Source organism: Nelumbo lutea, chromosome 1 (assembly GCF_056320005.1).
Source record: "Nelumbo lutea isolate HS-2025 chromosome 1, American lotus-T2T, whole genome shotgun sequence".
NCBI lineage: Eukaryota > Viridiplantae > Streptophyta > Magnoliopsida > Proteales > Nelumbonaceae > Nelumbo > Nelumbo lutea.
Window position 1 is genome coordinate 137,478,811 of NC_142684.1, and position 19,697 is coordinate 137,498,507.

The following is a 19,697-nucleotide window of genomic DNA, read 5'->3' on the forward strand; positions in this document are numbered from 1 at the left end:
TCTACAAACAGTGGCGATGAACAATGCGAGAACAGTGTTTAGCACCAACGACTCCAAACGCTCTAAGCTCAAGAGAGTTGATTCGATGGTCGAACTTCCGCTCCAACTTGGTGATGATGATCAGATTTGCCGCCGCTCTGCTTCTCTATGAAGAAGATTAACAATTCAAATCTGGTGACGGTGTTCAAATCTGATGAACAATTCAACTTGGTGACGATGTTCATCTTCTTCACAAAGAAGCAGAGTGGCAGTTTGAACCCGTTCTGCATCGAGTCGACTCTCTCTGCTTCTCTGCCGCCACTCTGCTTCTCTGTGAAGAAGATGAATGGGCTCAAATCTGCCGCCACTCTGCTTCTCTGTAAAGAAGATGAACAGTGCGTAACAGTGGCGGTGAACAATGTTCATAGACTGGAACTGGTTTTCTTTCTCTAGTTTTCTCTTGTGGCAGGGAACAGTGGCATGTCCAAGGAGACGATGAACAGTGCGGTGAACAGTAAAAATTAGAGGGTATTTGTGTTTTTTTCCACTACACTTAACAATGAATTAACGCCAGGTACTAGATTGTAGCATTTTAAAGTTCAGGTACTAAATTGACACTCAGCCTAAAGTAAAGTGTACCTATCAGGAATTTTCCCTTATATTAAACTACTTGAAAACCCAAAAATATTGAAAGATTCCATCTTGGCTTAAAAAAAATATAAGAATAACAAAGAAAGAAATGTATTTCATGTGTTTTTATTTATATAAAACTAGTGGGGGCCTCTGTGATGCACGAGACAGGGCACCCCTCCTTGTCCCTCACCCCCATAAGTCAAGACACTCTACTCCATTCTAGCCCCGACCCCAATGGCTAGGCGGGTTCAGGGTGAGGCACCCATCCCCATTAGGGATGGTGAATCCCCAAATTTCCCCACCCTAAGGCAACCACCTAAAAAATCTAATTTATGGATATTTTACAAATAAGATTATGGGAATTTGGGGGTATTTTAGGAATTGTACTATGATAATTTGGGAGTATTTTATAAATGCAATTATGGTACCCTAGGATTATAAGAATATGAGAAAAATTTAGAGATATTTTAAAAATCAATATTAAATCTACGAATATTTTACTAATTTACCATTGGGCTTAGAGAATTATATGCAAACCTCATCCCTAACTTGGGGAAAAAATATTTTTCCTGTTCCCACCTCATCTCTACCTCATCTCCATTTAAGATTTGAAAAAACTTGCCCCGTTTGGGGTAGGGGTAGGGGTAGGGTAGGGTAGGGCCCCAATTTTATAAGGAAAATTGTCATCCCTACAGTTCTGATAATTTTCTATAATTAATTAACTAACAATAAATTAAATAACAATAAAGTACAACATTTAACGATAATTTCCAAAAAATTATTAAAATTGCTATTGATTAATATTAATGAATAGTAAATTAATTATTTACAATAACAATAAATTAATGTAAATTTTTTACTTTTTAAGCCTAAATTATTTCTATTAATCAAAGTAAATGTGGTCTAGATCAGTGTGACTTAATAATTTTTCAAAATCATTTAATAATTATTTTGAAATAATAATAATGGATTGTTATTTAAATAATCATGAAACAATTTTTAATAGATTAATTTCTTAATTTAATTTTCCTAAAGTTTTTAATAATTATTTAGTTGAATAATAATAATGAATTATTATTGAAATAGTTTTGGAGAATATTTTTTTCATAGATTAATTTCTTAAGTTTTTAATTACACTTTTAAAAATAATTATGGATTATTAGTTAAAGAGTTTCCCTAAATTATTTGATAATTGTTAACTATAATTATTGATTTTATAGAAATTAGTAATATATTTTATCGATAAATTATTGTTCTAAAAATTAAAAAAAATATTAAATTACAATGATTAATGTAAATTATGCTAAACATTGAAATTTTGAACATTTATTAATAACCAAAAATTATCAAATAATGGATTGCATATTAATTTTTGGTAGATTACTAAATGATTTAATATTTGTTAAATTATGATTTCTGAAATAATTATTTCATAATTTTTGGTATAATATTTTCCTTAAATAATAATTTGGAAGAGCCTCAACCCAATGTACTAAAACTTATTCAAATTGAATACCTATTTTGCGATTACCCAACAAAGAAAGAATACCTAAATTGCACCCACAAAGATTAGAGGGCAATGCAAAAGCTTTTATTTAGGCTGTGCTTGGTTGCAGTGCAATTTTATTTGCACTAATACAAATGCATGGGAGTGCAAATGAATACAATGTAAATTTTAGTTTAATTTTGTTTTGAGTTTTATTTTATTTTACTTCAGGTCTTATTTTACTTCATTTGTATCGTAATCAAACAAAATAATGTAAACATTGAAACAAAAATAAATCAGAATTTGCATCCAAATCTGCACTACCATAGTTTTGTATCAATGCAACTTTATTTGCACTGTAACCAAACACAGCATTTAGAGACTATTTTCAAATTGAAATCTTGAGCCTTCTAAGGACTTGTTCTCTAGAATAGTTTTTACTTTCATCAGATTAAGGATGTGTTTGGTTTGATAAAGAGCAATAGAGCAACAGAATTCTTAATTTATATTTCTCTCTTATTTTCTATGAAGCCAAATAAGCAAATCCTATATCAGCAGAAATACATTGCTTTTGCTGTGATAGTTTATTTTGTTTTAGAAAACAAAACCACTGATTTCTACCCACGTGGCAGTTGTTTTTGTTTTAGAAAACAAAAACCATAAGTTAAAGGCAAAAACTCTTAAATTTTGTCACATGTGTAGTTTGCTTCTTTAGGCACCAAAAAGGAAAGAGAGAAAATTTCATAAGTGGTCCAAGTTGATCCCTTTCTATATATTGATCCACATCAACTTAACAACTATATTTAGGTTCTCTCCAACCGCCAGGACAAGCTTGATTATTGCACCTTGGTCACACTTGCAATTCCTGAATTAAATACAGACGCGCCCATGAAGGAAATGAAAAAGCAGATCAGGTGATGTTTTGAAGATGCGTGCCTGAGATAGTTTCTCAAGAAATTCATAATCTCAAGGGTTTATCATTGAAAAGTCACTAGTTAAAACCAAGGCTCTTCTGATCTTATTTAACCCCATTAATAATCGGCAAAATAATTTATCTTGTAACAAAATTTGCCAATTAGAAGATTGTATTAGGTTTGAAGGAAAAGGTGGGGAAAAGAAGAAAAAAGTAGCGGAACCTATATAATGGTTTGTATAGGTTTGCCTACCATTCCCTTCCTTTCCTACATTTCTTTTTCCAAACAAAACACAAACTAAATTTGCATTTTCTTTCATTTGCACTCCCATGCATTTGTATGAGTGCAAATAAAATTGCACTACAGCCAAATGCAACTTACGTTCCATAGAGAAAAGCATATATATGGGTGGGGGTAAAAAAAGATACGCTTTCAAAGAGCTTATTTTATATGGCTTTTAGCTAACCAAAACGCTATGTTTAGTTTTGATAGAAAATAAGAGAGAAGCAAAACTTTCCCCCAACCTTTTGTTTTTCTCTTAGGCTGCATTTGATATTCCTTATTTCAAGTATTTATCTCCTTTTTGCAGTTAAAAGCTCAGTGTTCATAGGGGCGTTTTAATGGAAATAAGGAGATAAATACTTAAAATAAGGAATATCAAATGCAGCCTTAGTGCCCATTTGGGAGGGCTAGGCATACAGTTTCTAACTTTGCAATAAGTACTTAAAATAAGGAATGCCAAATGCAGCCTTAGAACCCATTTGGGAGGGCTAGGCACAACGGTTTCTAACTTTGCAATATGGGTCCCATGTAGACAGTGTATAAGATAATGTTAGGTGAAAAATCCGGAGAATTCATATATATTAATTGGCTTTCAATCATTCATTTGAAGGGTTGTTTGCTTCAAGCCTTTAGCCATTTTTAATAGCTTATTAAGAGAAATTAAAAGCATCTAAACCAGCTTAGCTGAATTTCCAACTCATCAATCTTGGGAATTTGGATTTTCTTGTCACAAAATTGGTCCTCATAGCCTTTTTAACTACACATCAGGAATACTTCCATACTTGAAGGTTGCAGTTGGAAACAATGCAAATGTGTGAATGCAATTATGTAGAGTGTAAGACGGTTCATATAAAATGCAAAATTGGGTTAGTTTTGCACTAACAAATTTACCTTCTTAGTAAACAAACTTTTAGGCTCAATTCAGAAGGAGTACGAAACAAAATTGTAGAGTGCAAAATCTTATATTTTGTATTATTTTATATGTACTTGTAGTGTACATATTTGTATTTGTACTCTTTCCAAATTGAGCCGAATGTTTTTATTCATGGGGAGATGTTCCCAATGCATAGATGCAAGTGGGTGCAAGGAACAATTTAGTGAGTAGAAAATCCAATTTATAGTCATTGAGCTATTAAAGGGTTGGGTCTAATTAGGGAAAAGGGAGGACCAATCCTGAACCAATTACCAAAGATGGTGTGAGTTATACCTTGTAGACATAAAACATAACAAAAATTATAGGAATACTAGGAGACTTTATATATATATATATATATATATATATATATATATATATATATATATATTATTAAGTATACTAGTATGTGTGTATGTGCTTTGCATGTGACAAATTTTGTGATGATGATGATAGTATATAATATATTTCTAAATTTTTCTACAATTTTGTTATATTTCTATGTTTATAAAAATTATTCTTATTTGTCACACTTATTATGGTTCATTAATATAGAGATATGCCCAAATGTTTTCTACATAATTTATATATTTTTGTATATTTTGTGTTTTTATCTTTTAAAAATTTTATTATTTAATTATAGCTTCATGAGTTGGCACATGTAACTTGAAATGTTGAATTGATTTATCACCAAACAAGAAAATGATTTTACTTTTGGGTTAGTTTTAAATTTTGTATTTTATTTATATCATCAATAAAAAATTAAGAACAATTCTTCTTTATCGTGTCTAATTTTTAATATGATTAATAAACATTATTAGAGATGTGTCCAAATGTTTTCTATAGAGTTTATCTCTTTCATATTTTTTATATTTTTATTATTCAATTATGAAATCAATAGTTAACACATGTGACTTGAAAGATTGAAACTTTTAACCCACCACCAAAAGAAATTTTTCATTTTGGGTTGGTTTTAAATTTTATACTTTTATTTCCAACATTAATAAAGTATCTATTATTTTTCGCACTTATTTTTCTTTAATATGATTATTATGAAATATTAGATAGGTTCTTAAATGTTATTTACAATTTTTTTTTTATTATTACATAATGGTTTTGTGTTTTTATAGTTTTCCATTTTTTTATTTAATTATGATATCAAGGGTTGACACATTTGACTCAAAAGGTTGAATTGTCGACTTCCCACCACAAAAATAATTTTTATTTTGGGATTGGTTTTAAATTTACATTTCATTTTAACATCAACAACAACAACAACAACAACAACAACAACAACAATAATAATAATAGTAATAATAATAATAATAATAATAATAATTTATCACACTTATTATTTAGAGATGTCACAAATTTTCTATATTTGTTATATATTTATATTTTATAAGTTTTTTACTTAATTATGATATCATGGATTGCCCACTTAGCTAGGATGGTTGAATTGCTTACTCACCATCATGATGGAAAACGATTACATTTTTGGGTAAATTTTAAAAAACATCTATTTTATATCATTAAAAGTATTGGATGTAGATCTAATTGATAGAACTTATTTGTTTTTACTTTTGTGAAAATAGTATTTAAATATATGATTCAATAACAGAGTGAAAGTTAATACCCTAAGATAAGGCTTAATGAGAGGGAATTGAATGAGGAGAAATGTGAAAGGGGTCCTTTGTTGTCCAATGAAAATTCCAGAAGCTAGGGACACCTACCTATTCACACTTTATAGGATAGATAGATAATTGGTTCCGATCTAAATCGATTGATTCATGACAGCAAGAACCCGTTCCACCAATTATTAATCAGGACACAAAGTACATAACCAGAACTGACATAATCGGATTGGTGGTCTGGATCTGCCGGGTAGACGTTACCCATTGACAGCTATGTCGAGTAGAACCATCTCAATTCTCACATACGAAGAGCCAAGAGGCAGACAGCCTAAACATTTGATGGAGATTGGAGACAGGTTCTTCTACTATTACTCCTAAACCAAGCAACCAACTGAAGCCAAAACTTGTCCAATGCACACGCAAACAGGGAAAAAACACGAAAATTTGGGAAGTTTTATTGCACAAATCAACAGAGCAAAACTGGTGCAGAAAATGCAGATAACCATTGTCAATTGTAGCCACAAGTCCACAGCGCCATAATGAACAAAATGTTCTACTGGTTGAGAGAAACTATAAATGCTATACAACGGCTAAATTAAATGGAAAACTTTTCACCTAAAAAAGCGTGAAAAATGAAACTAAAGAAATTCAGGTACTAGTTACTATCACCTTGGCATAACAGTGACACAGACCAAGTATGATAATATTAATTCTATCTACAGGCCGAGCAACTGTCAGTGACTGTAATGCAGAAGGTTCGGTGCTCTTCTCAAGCTGTTGCTAATTTGGCTTGTTTAGTTTGCATATATTCTTTCTTGAGAGCCGTGAACTTGGCTGCCAAGTCATCATAGTCTGGGAGCTTCGGGTGCACATGGCTTGAGGAAGAGGAAGAAGAGCTGCTGCTTGAAGGATTTGCTTGCTGAAACTGACAGGAAGAAGACCTCAGAATGTAATCAGTTGACATGGGTTTAGGCCGTTCGGGTGGCATTGTCATGGTCCTAAAATAAGGTGGCTGTCTCACTGTTTTTCTCCACAGGTTTGTTGGACTACAGTCCTGAGAAGTAGTAAGGATGCCCTGATAATCTGATACTACTTTTGTTTCCTCTGTCTTTTCACTTGGACTGTGGTTTCCGGAGGCTGCAAAATCATGCATAAAATGTCTATTTCGGTGATCTCTTTCAGAAGCACAGTCCATTTCATGGACTTCCTTGATGTTGCTTTTGGTTTTATTGACTGTTGCCTGCCTAAAAGTATTGTGGTTCATGGTGGCATTGCTGTCTACTGCTTCTTCATCTGGAAAAGGCAAACAGAAATGATGGTAGCTATCTTCTTGCCATTCTTTTTGTCGAAAGTTACCAATTGGAAACCCTTCCAATCTTTTGATCCCTCTCTTTTGCTTCCAACTTGGACTTTCCCACTCATCTTTATCATCACTAGTGAGAAAGTAACATGGGTGTTCCAACCTGCAAGGAATAACCATATCGTCATTGACACAACAGCCACTGTATGACCTCCTCTGGTCACAAATATATCTCTGAGATAAATATTTCCCTCCCTCAAAAAACAGTTCATATGGTTTCCCGTGTGCATTATTTAGTTGATGTGACAAAAATTTCTCCTGTATTTTAGAAGTGGAACTCCGACGTTTCTCAGTTGGCATTTTGTGCTGATGCTTCCTCATGTGGCGAGGTCTACAAAGGTCTCCATTTGGTAGAAGGTCATAATCATCCCCATAGTATACTTCGCATTCAATGTCTTTCATGCTCAAGGTGACAGGTATTGATAAATCATACATTTGAGTCTCGTGGTTAACAGATCTCCTTTTCAACTTTTTTCTGGTTGAATTCCTCCTCTTGCTAGAGTTTCTGGAGCTTGCCCTGTCATCCCCTGATAAGCAAATCCCTTTGTGTTCTTCAGTGAAACCATCACTAGCTCCACAGTTTTCTTGCCCAGGACCAGGAGGGCTGATTGACTTAAAGATAAATAGTCTCTGGTCCTTGCATCTTCCATCTTGGGTGGTTGGTTGGAATTCCTCTACATCATCAAGACAAAAAATACTTCTCTCACGGGTCTGATACGAATTTTCTGATGCATTCCTCGTTGTAAATGTATCAACCTTATGTTGCTTATAGGCCATAGAAAGCCTTGAGCTGGTATGGGAAGAAAACCTATTTGGGGTCATTTCAGGTCCAGGTAATGGATCCAATTTCCTGTGATTCTCTACTTTGGCTGCAGTTTTATGGACAGCAGTGGAGTTATGGGCTTCAATTATATCCAAAGCAGGTTGTTTCATAGCGATATCAACAACTGATGTTGAATTTACTTGAATCTTTTTATCGTTTGAAGCTTGCATCTGGGCTCCTTTGAGGCTATTACAATTAAACTGTATGTCCCTGTCAAAACTATGACCTTCCTGCTGATTACAACTATTTCCCATGGAATGATCATATACCTGCAGCTCAGTGGTACAAAAGACTTCATCACTGATTCAATGAAGGAGACATCAATAAGTTGTTATTGGTAAATTAAGAGAAAGATAAGCCATTTACAGCATGAACCTACCTGTTGGTTTGGCAAGTCAAACATGTTGACAATTCCCTCAGGATTGAGTTGAAGGCAGTAATCTTTAGCTATTTCGTCTATCAGTTTGTATTTCACATCATCTGGAATTGACTTCATGCAGAACTTCTCACTTATCTATTTTTTTTAGTGAAATTGGCGTTAGTCAAACTCCAGAGAAATCACCATGGAAAATAAACAGGAAAAATAGACTACTCCACTAGCTTAATAAGAAGGGGCAGTGAAAAACCTGATGGTTTACAAGATTTCCAGGTAATAATTCAACTGCAGTCGTTGCAAACTTGTGCCCATAACGCTCTCCAAACAATCTTCGAAGCATTTGCAGCTCAGGGAGATCCCCACACCTTGGGGCAGAAAATATCAGACTTGACACTGCTTCATTAATGTCATTAGGGCAGTCCCTGGAACACCGAATTGAAAGATAAATTCCTAGTAGGTAGATAGATAGATAGAGATAGAGAGAGAGAGAGAGAGAGAGGTACCTGTGCTTGCGTATATAGGGCATGTGGATGATGATAAATTCACAAAAATGGTCCAAGAGATCATAAACAGCCAGTATGTTTTGGTCCTTGTAGAGTTGCTCCACCTATTATATAAAGAAAGACAAAACTCAGTAAAGCATGCATTTCAAATTCTGCTAGCATTTGCAGATAATGATGGATCAACCAAAATAACATGGCTGGAGAGGATGTGAGAGACTAGAATAACAGCATTAAGAGAATAAGCAACCCTTGAACAATATTGACAAGGAAATAATACAATTGTTGTACACAAGTATACAACAAAGATAACCCAGTTTCAATATAAAATGGACAGAAAGTTTTTCAAGCTAAAAGTGTGTGCGCTAACTTCTCCCCTTTTGCAATGGAAAACTTTGTTTTTCTTGCAATTCACATCAAAACAAATTAGAACAGGCAAAAACAAAGCTTTCACTACAAAAGGATAGAAATAATAGCTAAAGCATTCCATATGAAAAAATTTGCCTCCCATTTCAGCCTAAAAGTTGAAGGGGCTAGAAGAGCTAGGGGGAAGACTTTGGTAGAAGTAATAAAAAATGATTTAATCGCCCATAATTTATAGAAAAGCAGATATGAATGGCAAACAGGATTCATGTAGCCAACCCCATATAGTTGGGACTTGGGACAAGGCTTAGACGATGATGATTTTAAGCATAAAATTTCTCTTCTCCAATACTATGGTTTGACCAGGATTTCAGTTCTTTACCACCATCGTGTTGACTGCAATCAATTTTAGCTTTCTAAAAGAAGTCATGTGCTCTCTGTCAAGAGCAGTAGAATCAGTAATTTAGGGGGTATTTAGAATTTGCTGAAGAGATTCAAACAGTGATCCATGTGCTACATCTCTGGCTTTATCCTTACACAGGGTTTATGTGGAGTATAAGCCAGGTGGTCAGTGGCAAGCAGGTCACCCCAGAAGGAAGTCATCAGGTACAGGTGATATAATTTGATTAATTCTGATAATTATTAGGTCAAACATATTTCATGACGTAGATTAGAAAGCAAAAGTAACCTAATCAGAAACAAAGTAGAGGTCATCAGTATCTGAGAACAGAGCACAAAGGAAGGTTAATGGATTGCCACTTGAACCCATTTTCTTATTTACTTGCTAATTCCAACCTTAATATAATCAAAACAAAGATTCAAGAGAGGGCGATCATGATGAAAGTACAGAAGAATTAAGTAAGTTACAGAGTCGTCAGTGGTTCTGAAAATAAATGAACCATACCCTGGTGAAGGCACTCTGGTGTTGGCCATTCTTGAGGAGTTGAGCAATATCCTCGCGTAATTGCCTTATAATAGAGCCTCTCTTGTTCTTCAGGAGCTTCAGACGACACTGGACATTCCTGATCAGTTTCTTGCTGCATAGAGTAAAAACAGAAGTGATTAAAAAATCCAATTTCAGTCCATCAATACTGGGTTAATTAGCAAACAGTAATAACGATATAGCAAGAATATCAATGTATTGGTTACCATTTAGAAGCTTTTTTCCATCCAAACAGAATGTCAAACATGTCGAAAATGGTCACGCACCTTGTGAGCTCTTTCTGATCATCAAATTCAAGGTCAGTCTTGAGCAAGAGATGGTGGAACTAGTGTTCAAACTTAAATTTGATCAGGTTTCTTGGTTTAAAGGTAGTGTACAGTAAAGATGAAGAAGAAGACAGAGAGGGAGAGAGAAACCCACCTAATATGTGCTAGCTGTTTAGCACATAATCTTGATTTCTGAGGACTTACTTCTCTTGTATTTACTGAACCTTCTATTTGAGACTGAAAGAAAGAAGAGCAGAGAGCAACTAAACCACCACTGAACACAGTAGTTTTACGTTGAGGAAGAGTGGTGGTGGTGGGTTTTGAAAAGAAGAAAGAAACTTGGGTTTGGGGAGGGAGAGAGAGGGACGGTTCTCTTCCAAAAACTGCTCCACTACATGGGATTGGACAACTGTATTTGCGGTTAAAACTTGTCATTAAAAACGAGGGAATGGAGAGTCTAGTGAGGCTGTGAGGGAACCAACAATTCACAAATCTGAAACCGTTCTTCAATTTCTTATTTCAGTTGGAATTTTTAATTAGAACGTGCGCGATCATCAATCGGGTCGATCACATTCTTTTGAACGGTCATGAGTTCGCTCGGTCTAGATTGTGGGGCATGGCTAACGGGAATAGGCGATGATCAATTTGTGATCGACTTTGTTTTCTTCAGGCGACCCAGCAGAAACCCAGATATGAGCCGAGTCAGTCAACTCATGAACGTGAGCACAGAAAAGGAGCAGTTTGTTAAGCAAACAATTAACAGACCTCACAGTCACAGAGCTGTAATTGTTTGGAGCAAACTGACACAGTTCCCTTTTTCTGTTTCGTTTCGTTTCGTGATCTCATCATGATCTTGTTGGGCGTGTTGGTGTGTGGACACCCTCCAGTCCTCTATGTTTCTTGGAGAAGATAAACAACTAACAGCCTCTATATATAATTTTTTTATTGTAATTAATTGTTTTCTATGGGATGGAGATAGGCATCGCGTTGACAAAAAATATACTAGGCTGGCCTTGAGATGGTATTATTGGTTGATATTGAACTCATTCACCTTCTCTTCTTTTTCTGTCCGTTGAAAGTGAAATGAAAACTAGAGCACGGTAAGGTGGTTGGACTCGGTCCCGACAGGTTATCAAACACGGAGGTAGACATTCTCTGCTCTGCTCTCTCTCTCTCTCGTGGCTTCCAGAACACACGGCCGGTGGCCAAAACTGGGTGTGATTGCCTTGGTGTATAGGCAGGGGGAGTGTGGAGTGGGGGTCTGCGCATTAGCACGAGGAAAGGTTTTAAGGTTTTGCACGCAAAAGCGAAGTCTAATGATGACTGCAACAGGAATATGTTTTGTAGAGAACAACAGTGACCCATATGCTCATGTGTGAGCTTGAGGGAGAGATGGCGCGGTCTTTCGAGACAGTTTATTATTATTAGGTGAATAAATAAATAATTTTCCACACTTATTCTTCGCTTTTTCTTTCTTTCTTTTTTCTTTTTTTTTTTTTAAGATTTCTTCTCATAAATCTTTTCGGATCTGCTACTGTTAGGTTTCAGAGTGTTTTGACATTGGATACAAAGTCTTTCTCCTTGTATTCCGGCTTTTTTTTGAGGGGTCAGGACTCATGCTCTCCCCGGGGAAATGTTTCCAATGGACAGTGAGATGTGCCTGTGAAATCCATGTGTAACGCCCTGTGTAAATATTATTTTTTTCAAATTAAAAAAAAAAGTGTAAGTTTTAGAGTACCAAATATCATTGTACTAAAGTCTCTTGCTGGTTGTATGAAATATCGAAAAGCTGAAAAAATAACTAGAACTGAGGAAACCGAATTCATCAGTTCAGTATTTATAATAAATTATATATTATATATTTATATATTTATTTATAATATATTATAAATATAAAAAAACAAATCAGTCAATTGATTAACCGAATGGTCCAATTTGATTTCGGTTTGGGATCTTACAAAAATCGAAAGACCGGTTTAGTTTGAAAAAAAACCCACAGTAGCAATACATAATTTCACCCCTCCTACAATGTGATAACTGATTTAGTAGAGATGGAGGGGGATTTTCAAAAGAATCAAAAGATTTAGAGTTCTTGGCTTTTTTAGCCATTACATGAGCTATAACAACTGCTGCTCTATGTACATACACTAACTTAATATTAACAAAAAAAGTAGCTAAATACTTGATATGTTCAACTAATGGTAGCATTCGCCAGTTGATGTTTACCGAGGTTCCCTTCAGCATAGATAGGACCTGCATTGCATCTGAAAAGAGGATGGCATTTTTCTCAGACCTCTGATAATTTTCCAGGCTTTAGATTCAGCTGCTGTTGTGGTCATGCAAAGCAAGGTTTAAAGTATCGATGGGTAGATACGTATTGTGCCGATGACTTTTCAATATGCCCTTACAGAGGATGTATCGGAGTTCTGATCAGTTCAAAGGGTGAAGGGGCTTTAAACCGCCCCGTGAATCGGTTTTAAAAAATAAATAAATAAAGCAAAAAAACGCTATGATATCCCCCGATACGCCTCTACCGGCGTAAACCTTGATGCAAAGTTCTCCTTCTCCAATTACGTTAGATGTTAGACGCGAAAAAAGAGAAAGGGTCGTAGAAGCGGTATGGATTCACTATGCCATAAACCATCCACTAGAACAAAGGTATGGGAACTGTTACAATACCAGGAGGAGACTTCCTCATTACTTGGTGCTGCATTATGAGATGGACTGTCGTCATTGAGAGGATAGTAAAGATCTGCTCTGGAGCTAACATACCAGCTGTGGATCTGGAGCCACTCTATTAAAGAGCACTTCATTTCTTACATCTCACAAGCTTTTTGGATAGTCACTGTTCTGCACAGATATTTCATTTTAAATGATTTGAGCAATTTTTGTTTTGGTTAGTCCACCATTGAAGTGGGTCTGGAGAGTACATTGTCAAGAAAAGATCTGGGTTGAAACCCACTTGAGATTGCAGCCAGACTGCTCTAGAGAAGTCAATGCCAAAACAGAGACGCTCCTAAATTTCTGGTGCAGAGTTGCAGCAGGTACAAAGAGTCTCGTTGGAGATGTTCTCACATGCCCTTTTCAGGGTGTTTTGTAAAGCTTTTGCTTTATAGAGATTCCATTCTCAAATTGCTCCAAACCCCTTTGAATTTTGTGTTTTTTCTAGTTTTTTTTAATAAGAAAAACAAACATGGAGCTATTTAAATCAAGAAACTGAAAGGAATCACTCCTGCATAAAACATATGCATCTTTTAACACCAGCCCCTGCATTTGCATGGGCCTTTTTTTAGGAACTCAATTGACATTAATAAAAGAGTGGATCCACATCATCAGAAACATTGGTTTCTCTTCATTACCTTCTATTTTTTCTTTTATAGGCATTTTTTTAAAGTAGAAGTAATCAAAAGATATTAGGAGTTCAATTGCGATAAATTGAAATGTCTATTAGCTGTTTATTAATTTAATTTAGTGTTAATTTCATTCTCTATTTATTATATTTGAAAATTATTTAATATAAAAATTGAATAGAAAATTTATAAAATATAAAATTAGATTTCCAATAATATTAAAAATAAATAAATCAAATAATTTGGCATTCATTCCTAACCAAAATATTTTACATATTTGATTAAAATTGATTATATCTCTAATATTATATAATTCGTTATATTAAACAAAAATAAGTGTGATAAGTGAACATTATTGTTATTAAGGATGTAAATGACTAAAAATACAAAAAAAAAGAATTTAATATCTAACCTTTGATTCACTAGTTGAGTCAAAAGGTTCAATCCGATGGATTACTACATCATTGACTGATATCTAACCTAACTGGGTGACGAGTTGTCCATGGCACACCCATACATATAATTTGGGCTTTTTTTTTTTTTTTTGTTTTTTTGGTAGGGCTTGGGCCTAGTAGCTCGAACCCGGTCCAATTCTACACATTCATACATACATACATACATACATACATATATATATATATATGTAAATTTTTTATACATATTTACATATATGGGATACATATATGTATACATATTTGCATAAATACATGCATACATGTATATTTTTAGAGTGGGTTCATTGACTAACCTGAGCTCGGCCCAAGCCCAAACCCAATCCGAGTGCATCAAATTACAGTGCGGATATTTTTATATTTTATAAATATATATGATATATTTTTTACAATATATAGGATATTTTGATATTATATATAGAATATAAAATTATAATTTCATAATAATATTATAAAATATATTTTTACATTCTATCATATATACGTATGTGTATGTGTGTATATTAATAAAACCAAGTTAATGAACTTTTTATTGATCGAGCTCAAATTAGAATAACTAATCAAAGGTTTAAACTTGATTCGAGCTTGATTAGAATTCAATTTGAATCAAGCCTAATTGAACTCAAGGCTGAACTATTTAATTAGAGATTGATTCGGTTGCAGCCCTATCCAAGAACATATAACTTGTAGTTCTAAGCCTGTTATAAGCTTGATACATGTATCCACAATCCAGCCTCTAACCCGAACTATTTAAGGCCATTGTGCTCATCTTCATGCCTTTTTTTGTGCCGACTTGCTAACTTTAGAGAGTAATTTTTTTGGTGTTTAGAAAGGTTAAAACCATTAGGATCCCTATTAGGATGGCAATTTTTCTCATCCCCACTAGGTACCCAGCTTTTTCAACCTGATGGGATCAGAGATGGGGATTGCTTTAGCGGGGCGGAGACGGGGATGAGAATTAATAGGGATCCCTGAATAGGGACGGGGTAGGGGTGAGCATTCGGTTTATTCAATTAAAAACCGAACCGAATAAACCAAAATTTATAAAACCGAAACTGAAACCAAAATTTAGAAAAACCAAAATTTTCAGTTTGGTTTTCGGTTATTTCAATTAAAACCGAATTTTAATAATATATACTCTATTATATATATTATAATACATATTATATATTATATATTATAAAATATATATTATGAAATCAAATTTCAGTATATTATATATTAATATATAAATATGTAATATATTGTATATTATATGTTACATATTATATATTATATATTACATATAATAATAAAAAGTTCGGTTACCCAAAATTCTAATTTCAAAAATTGAAACCGAAAACCAAAATAGCCAAAAACTGAAAAACTGGACCGATTTAACCAAAAATCGAAAAAGCTAAACTGAAAAACCAAAACCGAAATTTTCAGTTTGGTTATTCGGCTTTAACCAAATAATGCTCACCCCTATATATATATATATATATCAAAATATATTTAAAATATTATTTATATTTTAAAATTTATTTTTATTTTAAGTAAATTTATTTTTGAAAAAATACTATTAATTAAAAAATTTTGAAGATTCAGATCTCCACGGGAATCTGTCTCTATAGTGGATTGAGAATGGGGATTTATTTCAAAGTCAGGGTTAGGGATAAAAAATATTTGCCTCAAATCCACTCCATTACCATTCCTAATCCTTGTCACCGAAGTACATAAATGAGGATAACTAGAATAAATCAATTATTTCAAAAAATAATTAGCATATAATTTTATAGAAGTGTGAACTAAGCTGGATGAATAGCCACATAGACGCTTACATCGAGGACACATAGCCAAGCTGCTCACATATCTGATGTGGAGGATTGTGACAAGATGCAAGATCACTTGTCGTGGAGGTCAACGCGGTGAACATCGACTGAAGTCTAGCCTCCCTCACCCTTCACTCTACCTCTTGTGCGAGGGATGCGGAACTAATTCCTAGAATCTCGGTCAAAGACAACCTCAGGGTTCAACACGTGCCTTGCAAAACGAGGAGCGCAATGGCATTCCCCCATGGGTTTTTAAGGGCATACTGTCCAAGGTACATTCTTCTTTCACTCTCTAATATTCTAGCTCTCTTGCCTTCTTAAATTTTTTATCTCTCTAGTTCTACTCGGCCACAACAAGTTTGTCCTCATTATCTCAACTTAGCTAACCTCTTCATTTTCCTTACTGACTAAGTGTCAAAGTGCTCTTCTGTAGAAAGCCACCTCGGGGCCTCTAACTTTTTATTCTCACAGGTCATCGGATCCATTTAACTTGTCCAGTTCATCAGAACACTCATTTATTATTTATCCACCTCAGCTTGGACAACCTTAGAGAATCAATATTTAAAATAAATAAATGATTAAATTGGCTTACCCATCTCTAACCCAAATGTTTAACCCAAAGTAGTCTTGTTTATCCTTTTTCATTAGAGAGATGTACATTTTATAAAAAAAGAAATATACCTTAATTGCTCCCCTATTGAACAATATGGAGCATTTTTAACACAAATCCTTATGTTGCATGGTCCCAGCTCAAGTCTGAAGTATATACACGTGCCTCCTCTTAGTGAGTTGAAATCAGCCCCCCACAAAGATAGTTTCCCACAATGTCCCATAGTACATCCCGACCGTGAATTGAGAATATCTCCTAATGATAATATCAGAAATACATGACAGGGAGATGTTCCCAATACACAGCGGGAATGTGCTATGGGATGTTGTGGTAAACTATTTTGTGAGGGGCTGATTTGAACTCCCTCTTAGTATGTTATAATTTTCTATTCAAGCTTTTTGGTGTAGTTGATGTAGCGATTGGGGGGTATGCAATTGGTTTATTCCGTTTAAAATGAAATTGAATTAACCAAAATTTTTAAAACTAAACTTTGAAAAGGAAAATCAAATCAAAACCCAAATAACCAAAACCAAAATTTTGAATTAGATTTCCGATTAAAATCGAATTTCTTTAATATATTAATATGCATTAACATATTAATATATATACATACAATATATATATATATATATATATATATATATTATACAATATATAATATTATATATTCTATATAATAGATAACATATATATATATATATATATATATATATATTAATATATATGTATATATATCATATAAATAATAAATTTGATTAATTTGGTTCTTTCAGTTAATCAAATTTCCTAACTTGAAAACTGAAACTGAAATTTTATAAAACCAACTTAACTGAAAAAAAAAACCAATATTTTTATTCAATTTTCCTGTTTTAGCCAAACAATACTCACCCCTAATTGGGATCCCTCTAATGGTGCTTGATGCTCAAAACAGGGGACAGGTAGTAAGCCTGTCAATGGACCGGTTTTGGATTGGACCCCGTCCAGTCCAAAATCAATTTGGACAGATTGGATGAACTAATAAGACATTGGATTGGACCAATCCGGTCCAAAATATTTATTAGATTGAATTGGACCTGGTCTGTCTATAACAAATTTATATTGGATTAAGCCAATATCTGGTCCATTAATATAAGATAAAAATATATGTATCAATGGACTGGATTTGGGTTGAATCCAATCTAAATCAAAATAAATTTGAACAGATTAAATAATCGAAACATTGAATTGACCGGCCCAAATTGTTCCAAAATATTTATTGGATTAGATTGAACCTGATCCATTTATAATGGACTCACGTGAGACTGGATCAAATTATACCAAATCCATTCCAGTTGACACCCCTATCAGATAGGGCATATTATAGGGGATTAACGTGAGTCATCTGTCTCTAGGCCTAAGATTGGGGATGGTTGAGAAGTGAGAAAATTGGCTATTCGTCGAGGTTTTCAATATTCATTCTGACATGGTGTAATGATGATATGCTAATATACCATTATAATTGCTTGGTCATGGAACGTGGGTTAGGCTGGGTCAGGATAAGGCCCACTTGGCCAGGGAAATAAGCAGTCATGGACCCAAAATTTCATTACCAAGGAACGCTCACCCGAGGGGTGCCGGCATAAGTCCGGGCCATTGAATATTCAGCTTTAGTCTACCATATGAAAATGAAAAGTTTCATGTAGAAAATAGTAAAATAAAATCTGATCTTTCATTGTTCACAAACTACTAAAAGTAAAAGTAAACAAAAGACTTAATTTTAGGATTGATATACTCTTCTATTTGTTGGCCAGACAGATCTGGACTCTATCCTTAATTTCTTGGTCTCCATTTCAATATCAAAACACCACATGATCTGGTTTTTGGTCAAGTCATTTTATTACAGTCCCACATGAGCCACATGGCGATTCTAATGTCTAATTGTCTATGGAAGGATCTTATGTCCGATCATGAATTCTTCCCCACAACTTCACCTTTACTTTCTACTTACATAGTACAGCATCATTGATTCCTATTGCCATGGGTCTGAGCTCTTGAACTCTTTCGTACACAAGACTTGTGGGGGATGGTTCTTTTGGGCCTTTCGGGAACAAGTTTAAACTTAAGACCATACCATTAATGACCCATCAAGTCTGCTGTGTCAAAAGCTACTTAGCCCCCACCCCCTTGCATGATGGGGTAGACAAGCTTAGACCCTAATCCAAAGTTCCTGGGATTTTCAGGTTATAAATCCCAAACCAATCAGTAGTAAAAATTGAGCCTGGTTGATACTATGGGTGATCATTTTAAATCCGGTTTAGCCATAAAAATTCCGGGTTTGGGCCTAGGTTTTGTATTTAGGCCTGAATCCAATATTTCAAATCCAATTTGGGCCTAGCCTGTAACACACATATTTATATAGGTCATTTCGTGTTATATTTTATATAGAAATATTATAATATAACACCTATAAAACATATTATATAATGTATAGAATTAATTTTGATAATTCATAGAACATATTGGTCTGTAGCCCTTGATAAGCCTGGCCTGGCCGCGGCCAATGATCACCCTTATTGAGGACCTGACATATATTTACATTTCTTTTGGTACAATGAAAAATAAAGGGCTTACACCAAACAGGGTTAGGTTAGCACATCTCCAAGCATTACAAAAACAGATATAATTAAAAGGCCAATCTAACTTATATTGAGCAGAACTCGTGACCGGCATTGACTAACAAATCAGTAGCTTCATTACCTCTTAGAAGACATGAGAATAGATGATGACATTCAGATCATTTTGACAAGCGTAGTGACACTCATTGATGAGAGTTATGATACTCCAGGAGGGTCATCAACACCATTCAAGCAATCCATTACATGCTAATTAACATGGCTTATGGTGGCCATCATATTGCATGCATGAATTATTAGTGGATCCTTTCCGAGTGAAATCAATTGCCTTTAACAAACCAATGACGATGATTCAATTAAGAACCAGTAAACCACTAAAAACATCAAAGA

At 34.3% G+C, this 19,697-nt stretch overlaps 1 protein-coding gene across 1 annotated transcript; it reads right to left on the reverse strand.

Moving 5' to 3' along the window:
- Positions 1–6,325: 6,325 nt before the first annotated feature.
- Positions 6,326–11,173, reverse strand: LOC148877840 (uncharacterized). Its single transcript, XM_088953330.1, has 7 exons — positions 10,627–11,173; positions 10,413–10,486; positions 10,168–10,300; positions 8,904–9,007; positions 8,651–8,822; positions 8,404–8,538; positions 6,326–8,293 (listed from the first exon to the last, which is right to left on the reverse strand). Exons 2-7 carry the CDS (start codon positions 10,451–10,453, stop codon positions 6,611–6,613), a joined length of 2,268 nt encoding a protein of 755 aa, XP_088809456.1. The 5' UTR covers positions 10,454–10,486; positions 10,627–11,173; the 3' UTR covers positions 6,326–6,610.
- Between the last annotated feature and the right edge of the window lie 8,524 nt (positions 11,174–19,697).

Excerpts from the sequence above, each read along its gene's own strand:
- LOC148877840 (XM_088953330.1), bottom strand. The coding sequence starts at position 10,453 with ATGTTTGACATTCTGTTTGGATGGAAAAAAGCTTCTAAATG. Across the intron at positions 9,008-10,167 it reads ACCAGAGTGCCTTCACCAGG|GTGGAGCAACTCTACAAGGA; the intron begins GTATGGTTCATT and ends TTTATATAATAG. Across the intron at positions 8,823-8,903 it reads CCCTATATACGCAAGCACAG|GGACTGCCCTAATGACATTA; the intron begins GTACCTCTCTCT and ends TCGGTGTTCCAG.